General features: G+C 42.8%; 1 protein-coding gene across 1 annotated transcript in view; it reads right to left on the bottom strand.

The window, feature by feature from the left end:
- Positions 1-21,082, bottom strand: part of LOC119436054 (uncharacterized) — a 293,233-nt gene that overhangs the window by 44,856 nt on the left and 227,295 nt on the right. The window contains exons 10-16 of the mRNA XM_037702798.2: positions 17,001-17,106; positions 13,999-14,093; positions 7,131-7,242; positions 5,657-5,751; positions 5,083-5,226; positions 4,116-4,180; positions 762-935 (exon numbers count right to left, since the gene is read on the bottom strand). Coding sequence (XP_037558726.1) covers positions 762-935; positions 4,116-4,180; positions 5,083-5,226; positions 5,657-5,751; positions 7,131-7,242; positions 13,999-14,093; positions 17,001-17,106 — 791 coding nt within the window. The remainder of the gene's footprint in view (positions 1-761; positions 936-4,115; positions 4,181-5,082; positions 5,227-5,656; positions 5,752-7,130; positions 7,243-13,998; positions 14,094-17,000; positions 17,107-21,082) is intronic.

Here is a 21,082-nt window from a genome sequence, read left to right as displayed (position 1 = left end):
TCGTATTCACACACATAAATGTGCACCACAGCATAAGTAATACTGATTGAAACAAGAAGTCAAGCAAGCATTAACACACAGACTATATTATACAACACACACACACTTAAACACAACACACTTAAAAAGGATCTTCCAAAGAAAGCCATCATTAAATAAAATTGATAGTTCTGTGAGACACTTTCACTAACATTTAACACAAGCACATTTTAAACTTCAATGATTCATTTCACCCCAATGGGCTCATTTAAACAATATTATCCCATGTGAAAAACTGGCACAATACACTCTAAGCCATGCATGGTGACGTTTCTCAATCTGGAATCGTATTGAGCAAGGCAAAGATTAAGTACACAAGCCACTACTTTACTGAGACAGGATGTAATGGTTATTAGGATGTCTACCATAACGCACGAGATCACTGGTCAAGTAATCTGTCCTCGTTATTTGCCATCAGCTATGTACCTTGCAATAAATAGGCTAAGTGTTTCAAGTAAACGATTATCTCTAACTTTCACCCGAGATGATATGATGGCACTTCATGAAGCAGTTTCCACTGATAATTTCCTTTTTATGGAGGCCACTATGGTGCTTCTGCCAAACAAAAGGAAAGTGTGACTAGAAGGGGCGCTACAATGCATCTATCCAATTTCATATTCTCTATTCAGTCCCCTTCCACTAACCATCTATTAGGGACAATAAACATGTCCTGCTGGTTATTTAATGTTTCTGATGCAAATGTAATCATTAGCTGTACATACCTTCTCCTCCATTGCGGAAATGTGCTGGTGGCTTCAGGTGTCTTGGCAAGTGGTGAAGGCCGCTGCTTGAAAGGACTTGTGCTATTTGGAGCAAGGTTTCCCAGGGAGTGCCGTCGGCTTTTCCGCCTCTCATTTTCATCATTACTACTTGACTTGCGACTACGAGGAACTTGCCTGAGTTTAAAAGAGAGAAAAAAAAAAACTACACGTAAATATGCCATGTGGTACATACACCCTTGTTTGTGCAGGAGTTGCTATGACAAAAACCAGCATGGACCTCATCTGGCCACTTGTAAAATATCGACTCTGACCTAAATATCGACTCTGACCTCTTAAATCAGGAACAGATGCTCAAGCCGGAGAAAGGTGCTTTGTAACATCCTGTGTAGCCATCCGACCACAACACACCAGTGTGTCACCATGTATGCTGTGCAAAACAATGCTACGTATGCAACTGTATCTATTCAGGTGCGTAAATTTTAAGGTTCACAGCTGCAACCTATCTGTTGGAGAAGCTGCGAGAAAATGTAAGACGAAGCACTTTCTGACTTTCCACATCGAAATACATATTGCGAGGGAAACAAAGAGTATATAAAGGCATTTTTATTTATTTATTCATTCATTCATTCATTCATTTATTCATTCTCATTTATCATGTGATACTCCAGAGGGCTATAGCAGGGGTGGGGAGTAGAAAATACAGAGATGGCAAAGAAGGGGGAAGAAAAAGACAATAAAACAAGATGCAATAAGAATCAGTGGCTAACAATATACAAGAAGAATTCAGTAGGCAATGAACATCAAACATGACTGGGTGAAGCAATCCTCAGTTGTATAGTGTGGACAAAAAAAAAAAAGAACTGTGTTTAAACTGTATTTTGACACTTGACACTGTTAGGGTTTTTTTTTTTTTTTAACAAAGTCATTGATTTCATTCTGATCAAGAAAACAGTGCGAAAGTATTCCTTAATGTTCTCAGAAAACACACAAACACTTAAATAAAATTAAAATAGTTTCTTTCAATAAGAAAAAAAATGTATAAAAGAAATTATAGTGCAATGCAATTCAAAGTTACATGTTCAAAGTTAGATGCTCAGAAAACGTGCTAATTTTGTGTTGATAGTATACAAGCACAGAAGCATAACAAAACAAATCTAGCAGGAGCACTACCAATTCAGTTAGTAAGTAAATTTTCTCCCCTTGATCCACTTTTTTCCACCAAAAAAGGGACAAAAAAAAGATATTCTCATTTCAGTGGAACATGGTGAAAGTGTATGTGGAAAGACAGGAAAGAATACTTAAAAAGTGCATGGCATGATTTAAAAGATCAAATTAAGAATTGAGAAAGTCAGGCAAGGGATATTTTTGCATTGAAAGCTAAGCTGTGACTTATGTGCTTGCATATTAGTGAAGCTCTACTGCAACGGTAATGACAAATTCAAAACACGCGAATCCAGAAAAGTGGCTATGACAAATGCTAGTCTGCAAACCATAATTTTAGTACTGAAAGAGAGGCAGTGGGTTGAAAGTCACACATCAGGAAGTGTGTTTATCACTGTGCTAATTGACATGGAAATTGCAGCTGTTCCCACACATCTTTGTTGTGCTGAAAGCACAAGCAATACTATAGCAGTCAACAGCTGCACTGTTAAAGCAGATTCCAGATAAGATAAAGGTAATGGCACTTTAACTAGTCAGGATCTGCAAAAATATATATATATTCAAGGACACCTATGAATTGTGAATGCGAAAGCATTAATGTCCAATTGAACGCCACTGAGCAGTCCTTCGAGTTATTAACTCTTCACAGGCAAGCAAGCGCGTCGAGATGCTTGATGCGTTTTTATTCAACCTAACCATAGCACAATTAGAACACAGGTGAGAGCTTGCGCGGACAAGGAACACACGGATAACACAGGCTTCCAGCAGCGAGAACGAAGGTGGCGTGGTGTCGCGGCGATGGCCTCTCCCCTCACGCAACACCGGGCGCACTACTGCAGCAGCAGGTGTTCCCTTTCAACTGCTCTGCTACGTCGAGGTGCACTTGTGCCGTGGCATCGCAGCCAATATGACGTCTGTCAAGGTGCGCTCGTGACGTGGTGTTGCAGCCAATGGGAATTTAGGTGCCATTTCACTGCTATAGATGCAGGACGCCGGCTTTTTCGCTCAATGAGCCATTTGACGCTCTTGCATCAAAAAGTGTCTAATTTCTCGAGCCGCATGCTTATGTTACAATGCAATAAACAAATAAAAACCAATAGGACGAAGAAAAGTGAATAAATGAATCAGTCAGTAAGTCAATCATGTATTTTCACTAGAGAAATAAGCCATAGAATCAGATAAAACAATGTGGATGACACTGCCAAAACCTATTATGGGTGCCGCAGCTACAGCCGGATAAATACGAAATGCAAATATCTTAATATACTAATCATTAGGCAACGTAAATAACTTAGATGGTCAAAATTAATCAAGAACCCTTCACTATGGCATCTCTAATAGCCCCAGCATTGCTTTGAAACATTAATGGGACACTAAAGAGAAATAACGAAACAGCTTAATCTGATGAAGCATTCTTTGAAAACACTATTTTACTTAAATTCGCTGTAAAATGTTGAATATTATAAGAAAAAATGAAGGTCAGAGTTCTATTTCTTGAATTTCGTGCTGAAATCTCCGTGTCGGCACATGAATGTGATATCACGGATTTCAAACTATTTTATTGTATTTCGTCTGTTGTGGCGCTGTAAAAGTTCTCCAAACTTTCCAAGTTCAGTCTTTGGCTCTTTTACAACACAATGCAGTCAATCTTTACAGACAAAAACTTAATTAGGCCCAAGCACAAGCCGTGAAAGTCCATGACATCATGGCCTGGATGGTGCAGCAACTTCAAAATGGTGGCACCACCCATCTTTTGTTATCGCACCTTTTCTAGCTTACCAAGCCTCTTCTCACACTATGAGTGGCTTTTTTTGGCCTAATTTACTACTAACTTCCGGATTATTTTTTTTTTTGAGTATCCCTTTTAAACCACTGTCCAACAATCAACCATCTATCAATCATGTTTTACAGATGCTGTCCCCCTCTTCCTGCGTGGGTTGCTATGTGGCATAACATCAGTATTAAACTAAATATGTATAAGCATGCACCCCCGTTTCATAGATATACTGCTTACAGATGCCGTTACACTAAAGGCTTCTCTGCCACAGGTGATTTTGAGAACTCTGGCATAATAAATACCTTCAGTTTAAACCTAGGTTCATTTCAAACAGAGTGTGTCAGTAGCATGTTGCTTGTGCAAAGCCATATAAGACACGTAAGTGCTTGTATTTTTGTGGTGCACCAACTACGCACCTTAGCCGAACATCAAGAGGCAGAGCTTTTCCATCCCCGTCTCCATCTTCGTGCTTGAGAACAGCCTGTGAAGCAACAACATTAGGCACACATTTATGTGGTATTCTGCAAGATAGGATACAGAAATTGACAGCTTTGTGCTTCTTCATCACGTGATCAGGGTGATTAATAGTCAAGGACTGAAATGCACTGCCTACTTCATTTCGCTTCTCAAAACTTTATTCTTTTTACAAGTATTGGATACCAGACATATTGCATAGCTCACTCATAAAACAGGAGCCAGCTTCAAAAATCGAAAATGGGAGAATGCAACTGCAACCACTCTACTAACAGTCAAAATTCTTCATTTGCTCGAAATGGAATTTAACCGAATATAAAGTGAAGCAGCTTGCACCTTGAACCCAAATCCGAACTGAACCAGTATATTTATTTTTTTGTTCTCGACTCCACTTGCAGCACCGCCTAGTAGCTGCACTGAACATTAAAGATTTAACAGTTTACCTGTAGATGCTATTAGGATGCAAGTAGTATGCATTGTGTATGCACCTGAGCACATAATGAAGGCATATGAGGGTACACGGAAAAATGTGAAGGTACTTGACGTTAAATGTTAAATATCTGTTAAGAGACAGGAAGAGAGCGGTGTGGATCAGAGAACAAACGGGGATAGCCGATATTCTAATTGACATTAAGCGGAAGAAATGGAGCTGGGCAGGCCATGTAATGCGTAGGACGGATAACCGGTGAACCATTAGGGTTACAGAATGGATACCAAGAGAAGGGAAGCGCAGTCGAGGTCGGCAGAAAACTAGATGGGATGATGAAGTTCGGAAATTTGCAGGCGCAAGTTGGAATACGCAAGCGCAAGACAGGGGTAATTGGAGATTGCAGGGAGAGGCCTTCGTCTTGCAGTGGACATAAAGATATAGGCTGATGATGATGATGATGTGGAGAAAAGCATATGTACCTCGTATATTCGGAATTGCTGAAGCAAGTCCAAGTCGGTGCCTTGCTTGGACATGTAGTACTGTATAAGTCGTTCCATTCCCTGCTCTTCTAATGAATCAACAATATCATAATAGGTGTCCTGGTCAGGAATACCATTGAGAGTCTGGAAAGAACAGACAAAACAAGCCTCAGTTTCACAAGTCACGTAAACAAAAATAAACAGCTTTTTGAACAGTAGTTGTCAACCGTGGAGGAGCCACAGGCCCTTTATGCATTGGTAAAGCTCTAAAAGCCGTGATATCTTGTTAAATAAAATAGTATACCTGACTGCCTTACCGTGCTGACAGAAGCTGGAAGCCATTAAATTGTATTTGTAATTTCTCTTGCAAAGAAATGAATGCAGGAGTGTGCAATTACTCAAGAATTTCAATACATTTAACTTCTTTTATTTCTTTTTGAGAGATACAACACACATGCACACATACACACACACACACAAAGAAACTGTGCAAGCAAGAATGCCAATTGGTATTAATATCATAAGATTCAGCAGTGCAAGTTTAATATGTCATTATAAGGCTACAGGTATGTACCTTGTTGATGAGTGTCATGGAGTATACCAACAGCTCCATGTCTGCAGAGTCCCTTTCATTCAGCAACATCATTATGTTGGACCATGGTCTTGCACCTAAGGACAGAAGTATTCAACTATTTAGAGCAAAAGTTATGCTCTCTTCATAATGAAAACTATAGGGCTAGTTGGCCTGAATTTAAAGGATCAAGTAGCTAAACAAGAAAGAGTTACACACAGCCAGCTGTTGCTTTCAAACTGAAGCGTCATAGCAAATAGTCCCCCTCAGACAAAAGCTCACCTAGTATGTGTCTGTGTAGAGTTCAGTATTCTGGTTTTTTTTTTTTTTTAATCAATGTAATTTTAGCTGCTCTTATTTCAAAAGATAATTCTTGGTTGTTTAGTGAATATTTGGTCAGATGAAAGCTTACCAGATTTCCCTTTGTATACACAGCACACGTAGTTTGCTTGGCTTGTGTTGTAACCCTTCCACTTCTAGAAGCAGGAAATTCCAGCAGCTTCCCAATCCTACCAGCACTCAGACAGCAGTTTAAGAGTGATGTTGTCATAATAAATATGCAACTGCCATATCAAAATGTGCCAGTTATGCAAGTAGCAGGTGGAACCAATGAAATATACAGCCCGCTACATGTTTAAACAGAGCATACAGGCAGTGTGCTGTGGGTCTGATATAACTTGATTCACATCTTGTGCAACATAGCAGGCATCACTATGTATTAAACTTCCTGCTCCTGGCCAGTAGAAGCTGCTACCTTTCCCCAGTGCCCAGTGTCAGTTACACAACAAAAACGGCAACAACAGCCATCTGCATGTGGCACATGGTAGTGTGTAGCACAACAGAGTGTATATGGGGCAGCCAGCTCTACATTGCCATGCCTGCTTTTGTTCTGCTTCCACTTCCCGCAAAAACATTTGCCCAGCTAGACAAGCAATCTGCAGTGCACCATAAGAGTAGAGACAGCTCTATCAAATCAACGAGTAGCCAGGAAGAGCTTCCTTCTGGTGTAGCTGCTCACATTATCAAAGCCAGTACTACATGGCAGTGTTCACATGGCGACAAGTTCCACACAACTGACAATGTCATAACTGCACTAAACAAAATTTGCATAAGCAAACTTAATCATCTTGCCACGACCAAAATGAACTTATGAGTTGGCGCAATCACTTTATATAATGTATTATATTTCTTTCTATAAAAATACTATTCTCACCAATTTTACCTCTAATCCACTGCTTTCTTAATCTTCACTCTAGATCATAACTGTCATGTGTATGACTTCTCCTATGCACTGTGCATCTCATCATTACTAATGTTTTCCAATTAAAACTGATATTTTATAAATTAAATACACATACCTAGCTTTTCTAATATTTTGCAATTCTGACCAGGAATGCTCATTGTACACCATGTGAAATTAACACAAACCAAATCAAGATGCATATTATTATCGAATGAACAATACAGCAGAGCTTACCTCTTTCATGGTCAACTACATTGACAGCATTCATAAGCAGTGCACTGTTGTTCTCTGTGTACTCCACAAAGACAAGAAGAAGCTTCAGGGCTGTCTTCACCACCAGACGGTACTATAGGCACAGAACAGAAGAGATAATATCAATGATAACCCACTGTGCAAACCAACATTGCAAATGTGAAAAAGGATGGAAAGCACATTTAGGTGCCTATGATAAGAACCAATAAAAAATAATACAATTAAATGAAACAAAATAAAATAAAAACAAAAACACTTGTGCTAACAACTTGAAAGAGCAATGCAATACTATATGCTAGCATTCATTTCAAGACACTACAAGCAGTTCATATTTTTCAGGCAGTATACATAGTCAAATGTGTGCAATTTCAGTCCAAACATAATGGAACAAGAGCAACAAATGGAAGAAGAAAAAAAAATGGGAAGAAATGCCTGAGGTTGAAGGGAAGTGGTGGACAACATATACATGTATACTAGTTGCTCCTAGAGAGGCAGACAATACAGCACACTCCTACGTGTGGCCACTAGGATATTACTGCCATCAAATACTTACAGAAACAAAAAAAAAAAAATTGTGTAGTGAAGCCATTAAACAATGATTCTCTTATTCAGGAATATCAACCCTAGTACTTCCTATAGTTGATTTATGGGATGGACGTGAGTGTTCTAAGCTTTTTTATTTCGTGAGCCTCGAAATTTTTATTAATTTTGCAAAATAAATTGTGACACATTAAGGGTGTAGATCAGGTAAATTCTAACACTTTATGCCAAGGAAAAGTAAAAACTCAGTAACCAAAAATATGTATGCCTATTTCATACACCATTTTGGCTGTAAAATTATAGGGCTTTGGAGAAACCCACACAAGAGCAGGTAGTAGTTATTTTAAGTACTACCAGCGTTTTAGACCCAAATGACATGCAGTGTATTTTTTTGCAGAAGGTGACTAAGATGACAGGGCATGTGCACATGACTAGAAGGCAGAAAACAGTAATACTTGCAAAAGCAACAGACACAAGCCCTACTTTTGAGCACACAAACCCTATCATGTTCACATAGTGCAGAAACTGTGCAGCAAGCAGAAATCATGAAACCCGAGTGTACAAAAAAGCTTGCAGTGGTACTTTGCATGGATCCTCACAATTATGTTGTACATAGCTCCTCCGGGGTGCATAGTTGCCTAAGGCTTGGGCAGCTTAGGTTAGGAGGGCCAGCAGAGTGCACAAAGAAGCCCTGTAAACCATGTGTAGCCCAAAGGCTGTATATTAGAGGACCCTTCTCTACACACTCGAGAATATGTACACTCATTGCGTATGAAGCTGTTAATTGTATCTGGGATTGTTCACAAAAGGGAGTACCATCAAAACCAAACAATGTGACTGAAAACCAATCATTGATTTTCTAAAAGATCACAGTTGCCTACCCAATGTTTGCATGAGTAAAAACCCTTACATCTGGTTCAGTATTTAACTGCCAGTTGACATAGGTACACTAAATCTCTATGGTAAATATGAGACCTCTGATCTTTTTCTTAAACAACCTCTGAATCACAGCAAACTGAGAATCCAGCATTGCTATTATACCCACTACTAGCTCAGTGCCTCGGCATACATGAAGAGCGTTTGATGGTAGCAATGAGTTTGCACAGTGGCAATAAGCATCACATTAGAAGTGGAACTATGTTCAGGTGCAGAGGACACATAGGTGCAGTTCCAGTCCTCGCATGCTCTTTCAGGAATGTGCCAAGACCATGCACATACAGATCTTTCATTATCCATTTCCATCAATCATTTTTCTTTTTTTTTTTCCTGTTTGCACTTTTAGCATAGATAATAAATGTAAGTGTTCATGTCTGTACAAGACTGCTGAAGTTTAGAAGTGGAGAAAAAAGAAAAGGAGGTGTGAGGCAGTGAGACTAACTGTGTCATTAAGTTATCAAAAAGTGGAAATCAGCACATACACAAACAGTGCATCATGGCTCAAGGAAGAGACAATAATTTGTCATTTGTATGTAGCAATGATTGTGCTTAGCATGTGCAATGCCCCAGCCAAATGGCCATTCACAAAACACCTACATGCACAAGTAGGAAAAAGAAAACCACAAAACCACACAAGGATAAGGCTAAAGCACTGGTACAAAACAAACAACGACACACACTGAAAGCAACCAGCACCAATAGCTCTGATTGCATTTGGCATAGCAGTGCAAGCAGCTGCAAGAAGGTCAAGCCAGAAGACCCGCCAGGAGCAAGCAAACAAGTATAGCGGCTGCACACATAAGCTATGTGAAACAAATGTATGTGATGCAATATGATAAGAGCAATAAAGGGACTCACCCATCTATAGTACTGAAAAGTGTTACCAAATGTCAAGGGAAAAAATGGGGGAGGTATGGGCACAGGGAAGAGAACAGGAGAGGCTCGTTAGTGATGCATGTTCATAGCTCAAGCATGTATGCATAGGACTGCTACATGCTTTGCACATCAGCCACAAGATGCCAGCCCACTTCGCTCACTTGGTGAGACCATGCACAAAAGGAAATAAGAAGGCCACAGAAACAGAGACTGGCAAAAACTTACACAGTGGACTCACCAAAAATGGATAGTTTTGCCAAGTAGCTCAATTTCATCAGCAAGAAGCATAGCCTATTTTCCTGGCTGCCATTTGCTATTTCAGTCTTATCTCTCATTTTACTTTGCAAAACAGCATGGGGCAACCATCAGGAAGCTTGTTCACCATCTCTTTGTGAATAGTATCTATTATTGCCCTACAGGTATAAGATGTTTAATCCAGATTGAATGATGCATCACTAGGCAAGGACTAAGTGTCACAAGATGAGGTTTCATACAGCACTTTTTTTCATATAGTTAATTTCCTTGCTCAAGGCCAATGCACCAAACGGCATGGCGTGAAAAAAATTTTTGTTTTTTTTCCTGAATGGTGGCCTTCGAGTCCATATGAGCCCAGATTTAAGCTACAATCTCTTCAAGAAGAGAGGTCAGGTAAAATGCATCATACCTCAGTCACCACCAAATTCAGATAACAACAATCAGCACTTGAAATAGAATAAGCGTTATGGAAAGTTGGCAGGAATATTGTGTTCATACTTTTAGAATACATAATACATATACAGAGAGAAAGAGAAGTCGCAACACGAATTGTCTCAATTCTGTTATTGCATTTTCCTGGCAAATGCTTATCAAATTGTGCCTCCTGCATGTATACAAACCAGACACACGGTCCTTAAGTGATATTTTTTAGTCTTCGTGCTTATAAGTTAATTATAGCCATTGGCTATACTTAACTTGATACCAAGACTTTATACCAAGACTTTATATACTATTGCACACAATATTTCAATCCAGGTAATCTAATTGGATGAGCCAGCCCTAGAGTACTGCTATTGGATAAACGCAAAAAAAGTTGTATGCCTGTGCAAGTGTTCCTTGTGAAACCATGCACGTACACAAGAGATGCATGTCTACAGATGGTGTACTACAAATTTGGGAAAGTGAAGGCAGATTGATGAAATTAAAGTGCATGAATTTAAGGAATACAAAGCAGACATAAAAAATGCAGTGGCTATTTAGCAGTAAATGCGAGAGAAATGCGTTAGGCATTACATCGCACCTCTTTGAGATCCCAGATCGGCGATTTAAACTGCATTCACCACATTGCAAAGTATTGTTCAGGAGCTAACTCGACACACGTCCTGCCTCTTCGAAGAGTGAGGTGCAACTGACGGTGGTCCGGAGCAGATTACTGTCAGTTGCACTATGTAACAAAAATCGAGCCCCTCGGTTTCCCTTCTTCGCTCATTCATTCATTCATATATATATATATACACACTCTCTTCTATGCTTTCCCATTCCCTCTCTATCTCTACCACGTGACCAGCTTCCCACACTTCACACACATGCACTTTTTTTCACTTTGATATTCCTATGCAATAAAAAATTTGGCAGTTCTGCCTGAAATGCGAAGCATTGACAGTGATATAGCAAGGTTTAGCATTGAACTCCTCGGACAGTGTTCTAGCTACAGGCACCCTGCATCGGCAAGATGGCCCTGTAACTCTTCCATTTATCACACCAGTGTCGCCAACACCAGCCGCTAGGGTGGCGATGAAAAAACAAACATTTCTAAAACAAAGCGACGTACCCGTTACTCTTGCTCGATTCAGGGCTGCACGCCAAGCCAAGTACGCCACGCTGGCCACCCGTCGGGTTGTGTTCAAGCACGACCATGCGTTATCCCAGCACGGTTAGCGTAGTATAACATTTGCGCGTCTCGGGCACTCTTACCTGGTGATAAGCGATCTAATGTATAAACCTAAATCTGAATCGTGTCCCTCTAATTTTGCTTTCTCTGCTCGCCAGGCTGTGTGTCGCGGCGCTGCGGTCTAGATGTTACTCTAGTCTAGATATCTAGATGTTACCTCATACTTTTCTGTAAAGGGCTCAACCCTACAGTGCAAAACAACGGGGCTGATTTTTTCAAAGCACTGGGGTTTAGGGACAGTGGAGGCAAAATAGACTTTAAGCGGGTAGATATAACCAAACGAAGGTTATCTGATTGATGGAAAAAATCAAGGCAGGAGTGAAATTTCACCCTCCACAAAGTACAAAATATATTAATAGTCAAGGCTAGGCGGCGTGTGCCAACGCCCGATTTAAAGGGTTCAGCCTATCCATCCATCCATACTGTACATACAGTAGCTCTACTGCGGTCAATCGTGGAAAGGCGTCAGCGCAGGTTGCCTCAGACAGGTGCGACAAGTGGCAATGTAGCACGCAAAGCAACAGCCGATGGGCAGAAGGAACAGCGCCCCGGCAGCTGCCACTCTATGCCACTCGCGTGATGAGCGCCGCCAGTGGCGTTCCAGGCGTAGCGCCTTGATGGTACACGAGGCGAGACCAACGGGAAACCGTCAGCGTTAGTCCAGTGAAATATTAGATATGTTTACTGCTCGACAGTAACGCTAGTATGCTTATGCTGTGCGTGCGCAGAACGTTCATGCCAGCAGCGGAAGGCATGAACGCCGCTCCGCCTGATTGAGCGTAACGTTGACGGTGCGTCCACTTCGCTTCGTCGTTTTTGCAGCCAAACGCAGCCCTCTAACCCTATGCGTGCTGTCGCTCGATTAGAGGGACAGCGCAACAGTGGCGGCGTGGATGCGTCTCGACTGTACCGCAATAATACCCAAAACAGCGCCGCTCTGACACGATTGGGGAGGGACACCGGCAACGATGTCCCGACGAAGGAATTGTGTAGAAGTATCGCGTACGGGAACTCTGGCTTTCCTTGACGCGAGAACACTGCGCGGGCCCCACTGGGCATATAGTGGTTTCGAGGAACGATCGAAAAGGTCGGCCAAGGGTGACTCGCGGCCGGCCAATCCATGCGCGGTCGCCTTGGCCAAGAACGAGCGCGTCCCTCGCACCTCGAGACGGCGCCCCGCTGCCCGCGCGTGCAGGGGGATTATCGTTAGCGGCCGTCATTCCGGTGGCGCGCCTGCGTCCCGCAGCTGACGAACCCCTCTGAGTTGATGGAACTGTCGGGGTCTGCCCAAAGCATGCGGGCCGACATCAACGCAAGTGCCGCCCAATGAAAACTTTCCACCAAGCTTAATCTGTAACAAGGCGCTCGCCGCAGTCCGAACGGCAGATTCGGGTCAGACGTAATCCGCACGATTTACCCGCCGTCATTCGGAGCTAAAGAACTTACGGCTTACTCCCCCCTTCCCCCGGAGCCAGCGCCACCTAACTGGCGCACGTGCGCGGGTTTCATGACCCTCACCACGGATAAGTCGCCGCGAGTTATCCATAGGTGTTCAAAATAAATAGAAAAAAAAATCAAAAAGAACGGAAAATAAGAGAAGGCTATGTAAATATATAGCGAACCGACGACCAACGGGAAAAAAATCTGTTCAGAAACCATCGACACTTCAAGTAGAATGGTGCGCTTGGCAGCGTATATATGTGTTGCAGTAAGGATATTTGCGTTAGTTGTTTCATTGCGTTAATACTGTAGAGAACAGAGCCGTTAACCAGCACATTTGTACCGGTACTACAAGTGGACAGTAAGGGCGTTTCAAATAGCGCCTAGCAGCTCAGGTGCGCGAGTGCACGCGCCCTATATGCATCAGCGGAAAGTCCAACCTCCGGCCTCCGACCACGAAAGCGGATGATTCTGGGGTTTCACGTGCCAAAACTACGACCTGATTATGAGGCACGCCGTAGTGGGGGACTCCGGATTAATGTGGGCCACCTAGGGTTCTTTAACGAGCACCTAAATCTAAGTGTATACGAGGGTTTGTGCATTTCGCCCTCATCGAAATGCGGCCGCCACAGCGGGGATCGAACACGCGACCTCGAGCTTTGCAGCGCATCGCCAATTCGCCATTACGACTAAGCTACCGCGGTGGGTCACGAAAACAGGCGAAAGAGCCAAGCTAATTTTGGCCTTCGGTAGGCTCGATCGTGACCTTTGCGCGGTTAAATAGCCCAGCAGTAGGAAAAACACGCAAGTCAGCTAAATATGGCCACTTGAATGTCAAGTCCAAATAACACAGATTCCGCCCCCCCCCCCCCCACACACACACACACACACAAACACACACAAACACTTTCTTTTGCCTGTACGCATCAAAATGAGTCGACCTGCATGGCCATTTCAATTTTATGGTTGTCTCGCGTGTGAGGGCGGGCGACAGGGAGCCAAGCATGCGACCATGCCACGAATACTGAGCGAAACAAAACGACCATGCAGAGTACGCATGCATGCGCCACCCCATGCGGCACCCATCGCACCAGGGCCGAATGACGTGCGTGCCGGTCTGGCTGCGCTCACCTTGGAAGCGATGAGAGAGTAGAGCCATTGGATTGTCTCGTTGTGCTCCACGACGCCATTCATGCCGTCCACGTAGAGCATAACCTGCCCCAGAGCTGGTGGGCGGGGAATAAGCAAATTGTGTTTGATCGAAGGATACCCGCACAAACACAATATACGTTAGCGACCTTCAACTGCGCCATCATTGCAGACGACCGTGGGCAGCATCCGTCCGTCGCCGACCGCATGGTCGTTTCGCACGCACACAGTGTTTAGTTCCGGACACCAGCCGCCAAAACCAAGCTACCTAACTAAACCGCGAGTTCTTAAACCAATGCACCGCCAAGGAAACCCCTCCGTTAATGCGCACGAATTAAGCTACACAATGATAATAGTTTTTAAAATAAATCCCAAGGACACAGCAGTAACGGCAGAAACAAATGTATGATGAAGACCACGCGGTCTTCATCACGAACATAAAATGACCGATATTAGCCTCCCTAACGACTTCAACTTTACTTTTGCTACAGCCGTGGCATCCGAGATGCCATTTGCCGGTGCGATCTCGGAGGCCACGATACAGCAAATACATTGATGCCCCAATAACGTCGGATGCATTGCAATGGGAAGGAGACACAAGCACGCAGGACGGAAACTGAGAGTCACCAGAGGCAGCTTCCCGCCGCTCATTTAGCTGTCTCCCCCTCCTTTCCTCTAGCCAGATGAAAACAACAATAAATTATTATTATTATTAATTATTATTATTATTATTATTATTATTATTATTATTATTATTATTATTATTATTATTATTGTTCAACTTCCCTTCTCCTCCTTTTTATTATGTATGCATTTTGCGCCTTTGGTTGCATGTATGTACACTTTTCTTTTCAAGATTGTTAATTTTTTATTCATTGTTTTTTTTTTTTTTTACTGATATTCCCCTGTTGTATTTGCTGATATTTTTCTCAACTCTATGTCTTTGTTCTGCTCTGAGCTTTCCGTTGTTGTGTCTTAGTTTCACATATTGTTCAACTTCCCTTCTCCATTTTATTTATGTATGCATTTTGCGCCTTCGGTTACATGTATGTACACTTTTCAAGATTGTTATTTTTTATTCATTGTTTTTTTTTTCGCTGATACTCCCCTGCTGTATTTCTTTTTCTATGTATACGTGCGCCAGCACCCAGACCTCACGGTTGTTCCTGGGCACGATAAATAAATGATTGATTGATTGATTGATTGATTGATATTATTATTATTATTATTATTATTATTATTATTATTATTATTATTATTATTATTATTATTATTATTATTATTATTTATTCCTTTTCTATTATAACTGTTCTTTTCGTAATTGTTGTTTTCTATTTCATGTTTTGCTCCTGTATTTGTGTTTTTTTAATTTTTTTTCTTACACGTGCAGAAGCACTCACACCTTAGGGTTCTTCCTTGGCACGTTAAGTAAACGACTGATTGATGGTTTGATTGACTGACTGATTGCTAGTACGTGAAGTTTCCCTACCCACTCTAAGCGTGTAGCATCACGAGGCCTCCGCGCGCTAGGTTCGATCCGTCTGCAGACGTGCAAGAAATTTCCGTACCCCGCTTCCCTTCCTCAAACAGTTCACATCCATCTGTCTAACATTACTTGAATCGCCTCTTTTGCTCCCACTCTCTCCCCCCGCCCCCCCCCCCTTTTTTTTTGGGGGGGGGGGGGGGGGCTGAGCCGTGCTCCCTCAAGGGCTGCAGAAGATAGAGCCAACCTTTCCTTTTCTCATACCGAACCACTTCTCTCTACTTCAATATGCCTCAGTGGCGTGGAATGGCACAAGCAGTTCAAATAGCATTTTATTTGAGTGTGTGCAGAAAAAGTTCATGAGTATACCGGGTGATCATATTTAAGTTTTACAAAATTTTTAAAAATCGCCGAAGGCAGCTAGCATAATTCTTGTCCTTGAGCTGCATTATTCGAAGTGGAGGACATAGGGCACGAGAAATCGAAACATAATTGTCGAATTACAGAAATTCCCTAATTAACTTCTTAATTAATTACTTTACGGTACATATTGTAATTTACGAATCGTGGCCGGTGAGTTTCCAAGGCATATCCACCTGAAACGAATTTCCAGGAGAACACCAGTTTCGAGATATTTCCCAAAGAGTGGGACGAAATACATGGGCGTTACAGTTACTTTTGTGCTTCAATGCATAAAAGAGCCGTTTGTTAATAAATTAGGTGAAACAACAGTGCATTTTTCGGGCGAGTTTGATGGCTCCTATCTCCAAACTGGTGTCATTCTGGAAATTTATTCCACGTGTATACGCCTCGCAAGCTCACCGGCCACAATTCGTAGATCGCAAATATGTGCCGTAAAGTAATTAAGAAGTTCGTGATTTTTTTAATTAGTTGGAAATGTGTTTCGATTTCTCGTGCTAGTAATGTCCGTCTCTCTGAATAATCCAGCTCAAATACTAGAATTATATTATCTGCAACAGGCGATTTTTAAAAGTTGACTAAAACTTAAAAATGATGAGCCCATATCTAAACATCGCTTTCCGACTTCTAGCACCAACAACTTTTCAAGTCTGAATAATCATTCTAAACTTCCGCCACTTAGCTGCAGACGTAGACGTACCGATGTCCTCTTTTTAAACAAGATCATCCATGGAATTATTACATGTTCGCTTCTATACTAGCTTCTGTTTCACTGCGGGTTCCACAGAAGGCTACCATGGGAACATAGGCCCTTCCACGTTCCTGTCTCTTTCAGCAGTCACTCGCCTCTCCACAGAATGCGAAATCTTCACAACTGTCAACGTCACCAATCCTACGTAATATTCGTTAGCACAGCTGGAATATATGGTCAGAATTCAAATAATTTAATGGAGTGACAAGTTAACTGTAAGAAATATAGTGCGAGATTCTCGCTTAAAACTCCAGCCTAGGTTATATTCCTGCATGCACACAGTTCGGCCCAGAAAACATATCGCATCAGCAAGGTGCCTTGGAAACCTACCTCTAAGGATGTAATTCTGGTAATTCTGGTCTGATTCGGACCCCACTCGGATGAGGCAAGCAAGGCCGTCGTTCTGCACAAACTCGTGCACCAGGTCTTTGTCATCCTGCGACGGGAAGCAAATCACACTGTCAGCCGCTGCGAAGCGTAAGGGACCGTAATTCGCTCTGCGCTGAGCGGCAAATGATGAACACCAGATACACGCATAAATGCCTAACCAGGGTCTGCAATGTATGCAAGTCCTTGGAGCGCACCAGACAGAGAGAGAGAAAAAAAATGGGGGGGGGGGGGGGGGGGGGAGCGCATGCTGCCGCATATCCTGTTTAACGTGGTTGTTAGTGCAACATTATACCAGGGCCACTGTCACAAGGTTCCATCAATGGTCACATAAATGCGAGAAATAGCGCGAGAAACGTGACACAGCGAGGAAAGTGCTAAAACGAGTATTACCGTGCGGCCAAATGCTCGCTCGTCTAGGCCCGCGATGCTAGTGACAGAGCGAACGGACCAGAAAAGGAGGCACTATAAAAAATAACGCAGTCAACAAAAACCGCCAATGGCACACGGAAATTCCAGCTATCAGTACACGGATATCAAACAGCGCCCGCGCACTGCTCGTTCAGCCTCATGGCAGTGTTATGATTGGCTTGGAACTGCACCTCTCAAATGTGGGAAACAAGCCCGAGCGCCTTTCCCGTGACGAGATAATCCTCTTTCATCCCCGAGGAAGCGTCACACCTCTACGACCTGAGTAGACGCAAAGGGCGAGCTACCAAGAAGAGGACCCGAGGGGGAGGAGGTCGTCAACTTGACCGCCCGACAGAGGACTGACACTTCCACAAGTTCCCCGAAGGAGACATCGGCAGGTTATGATCTTCCTGGAAAACTGTATCTCTCAAATGTGGGAAGCAAGCCCGGGCGCTTTTCCCGTGACGAGATAATCCCCTTCATCCCCGAGAAAGCGTCTCACCTCTACGACCTGAGCAGACGAAAACGGCGAGCTACCAAGAAGGAGGACCCCAGGGAGAGGAGGTCGTCAACTTGACCACCGGAGAGAGGACTTCCCCGAAGGAGACTTCGGCCACCACGAGGGGATTTAAGGCCGTCCTGGCCCCCGTGTTAAACAGAACCGCTCGAGACTCGGATAGAGTCAAAACCATGTACCAATGAAGTGAATACAATCTTTTCTATTTTTCATCATCACGATGCCCGCCTTCATCGTCGTCTCCTGATTCCTGCGGTGACGACCCACCTCACCCGGCCGAGATTATATCAGCAGCCAGTTGCGCCTGCGCAGAACTGAATGTCCCCATACTCGCGCGAGTCTGGACGCAGCTCCCAGCAAAAACGCGCAGCCAAGACCAAGGAAAAACGAAGCACAATGATTACGAATGCGCACACACTGCGCAAGCAGCGGCTCAGTATGGTACTCGTGAATGCAAACCAGCGCCCGCCATGAATCGTCATGCTGTCTGCTGCTCAGGCAAAATCTCATCCCGCTGACTGATTAGGTAAATCGTGGTTCCATCCCAAGTGGACGAGGTGTTTTGTCGACCATCATGGATTCTTTTTTTTTTAATAATAGATATCTAGTTTGCTTGAAAAGCCTTGCCTAAAAATAATTTTGCCGAACAGACCGACACACACAAAAGAAGAAACACAAACGCTGTTTTAATTACGGGCTCAGACGAACGTACAAGTTGCAGAAAAATTGACAAAAAAAATAATTCGCATCAACCACCTTGAAACTTATTTCGCATAACGACCGAGAGGATAACCTTTAGTTATTGATACGATTTATTAGGTTCTGTTGCATTTTGATTTTCTTTTTGTATACAAAACGACAAAAATCTGCTTATTAGTCTTTCTTTTTTTTTTTTTTTTTGCTAAAGCACGATGATTATTATAAAACTGAATATTTTGTATAAGGAAATTATCAGATGGTAAAATATATTGGGGAGCTTCAGAAATTGTGCACCCGAGCATCTTTGCGTACCCGAAGCCCCACGCACTGCTTGCGTTCTTTTGTACACCTTCGGCGTTATATATACTTTTTGCGTTCTTTTGTATGCCCGGCGGTATGCGTCCCCTAATTTTGGGCGTGCAGTACCTAAAACTTCTTATTATGAGGTCGAACAAAGGAACGCTTTTCCATTAACAAATATACGATAAATTTCTTTTTAAAAAAACAGCGTTCTTTCATATGGCATAAATTACAAACCGAAGCGTTTCCGTTAAAAATGTGGCTGGCAGAAGTATTTACGCCATGGTTCACTGACAGTTGACTCCGAAAGATTTATTAGAGTAGATGTTCCAACTGGGCTCTGCTACACTTTTTGAACCCGATTTGATGACGTCCGCTGTCATGAACTTGTGCGCAAAATATTATTCCGCTACATGAAGCAGGGAGCCTGCAATCAGGTCTCTCGCTCTGTCGTGAGGCTGTCGTGGATCCCCTTTCTTTTGCGTCTATCAGTGACGCCACAGAGAGTCCATGGACGCCAGCCATTGGGCTATGGTTTATGGCCACTCCCGAGCTCCAATATTCTAGCAAACGCGGAAGCGTCGTTTGTTCACGTGCCCAGCGCGTCCAGTCGCTAGTCCAGTCCAGACGCCGCCCCAGCTGAGAGGAAATATGAAGCTGAGGAGGAATATGAGAAGTGACCAGTACGCGCTTTGTATCTCCGTTATTATTAGGCCCTTTCCAAAAAATTCTGCATATATGTATATACCATAAAAAGTCAACATGATTTGGCTGATAATAATAATCCGGCCCCCTCGGTGTCTTTTCTTCTCGTGTGTATGTGTGTGTGCGTGTGTGCGTGTGTGTGTGTGTGTGTGTGTGTGTGTGTGTGTGTGTGTGTGTGTGTGTGTGCGTGTGTGTGTGTGTGTGTGTGTGTGTGTGCGTGTGTGTGCGTGTGTGTGCGTGTGTGTGTGCGTGTGCGTGCGCGCGTGCGTGTGTGTGTGCGTGTGTGTGCGCGCGCGTGCGTGCGTGCGTGCTTAGTGCAGCCTTCCCTAAACATGTATGTTCTTATTTTGTTGAGGCTAGCAGGGGCACCAATTCTGATGTAACTTTAGCAAAGATGCGTGTACTCTGCTTTTTATTGGCATTGCGCGCAGTTAAACAATTATTCGTCTTGCCCTCTTGTTACTGCGATTTGCCACAAAGTGATCGATGCTGCAGTAAGTGATGCCGATATCAAGTGTTGTTGGTTTTTTTATAGCAATTTTCAGTGTGTGTTAACTGTAAATCCTCAGGTGAATCGCAAACACGCTAGTCAAAATTAACTGACACGGAGCTCCAAAATGTTTCAAAGAAAGCACGTCATAAAAACATTCTACTCGCCACAATCGTAGGGCTTCTATACTTAATGCACGGTTGGTGCTGTCTGCGTTTTCCTAAAGTTCACATGCAGGAACGAACATCCGGCTCACTGCAGGGGGAAAGCAGGAGCAAGTTGCCGATACACATGTATCACCCCTGCTTTCAAAAAGGAGCAGCCTTCATCATTCAAAGAGTCAAATAAGCCGTAATTCGTCGTTTTATGTGATGACAAAAGAAACGCAAAATGCGAGGTAATTTAATAAATTCTATGAATGATTATAAAGATTATCACCTCTACGTTGTGCGAAATAACTTTCAGGACGATTGGTGCGAATATTATTCTTTACAAGTTCTTTGGCAACATTAATTTTCAGTTTTGAGCCCAACAGCGTTCAGGCTTTTTTTTTTTTTTTTTATGTTCGGCAAAAAAAAAATACTTTTAGGGAAGACTTTTAACGCGAAAGTAGATGTCCATAATCATGTTTTGGAAAGAATGCGAGATGATCGACAAAAGACTTCGTACACTTTCGGAATTAGAGAGAACGTTAATTATTGTTTCATTTATTTAAACGTCTTTACAGTCCCGCGCTGTCACCCGTATCTCTGTGGCCAATTACCCCAAGCGCTGCTACTTCACCGACCAGCCTATAGGGAAGCATCCGTCTACACTGCTCCAATGCAAAATCTGTAAACGCAAGTGAAATGTTATGTCAGTTTGTTTATTTATTCGTTATTTTTTTTATTTATGTGACAGTCC

This window comes from Dermacentor silvarum, chromosome 1, assembly GCF_013339745.2.
Source record: "Dermacentor silvarum isolate Dsil-2018 chromosome 1, BIME_Dsil_1.4, whole genome shotgun sequence".
Taxonomy (NCBI): Eukaryota; Metazoa; Arthropoda; class Arachnida; order Ixodida; family Ixodidae; genus Dermacentor; species Dermacentor silvarum.
This window is presented reverse-complemented; position numbering and strand designations above follow the sequence as displayed.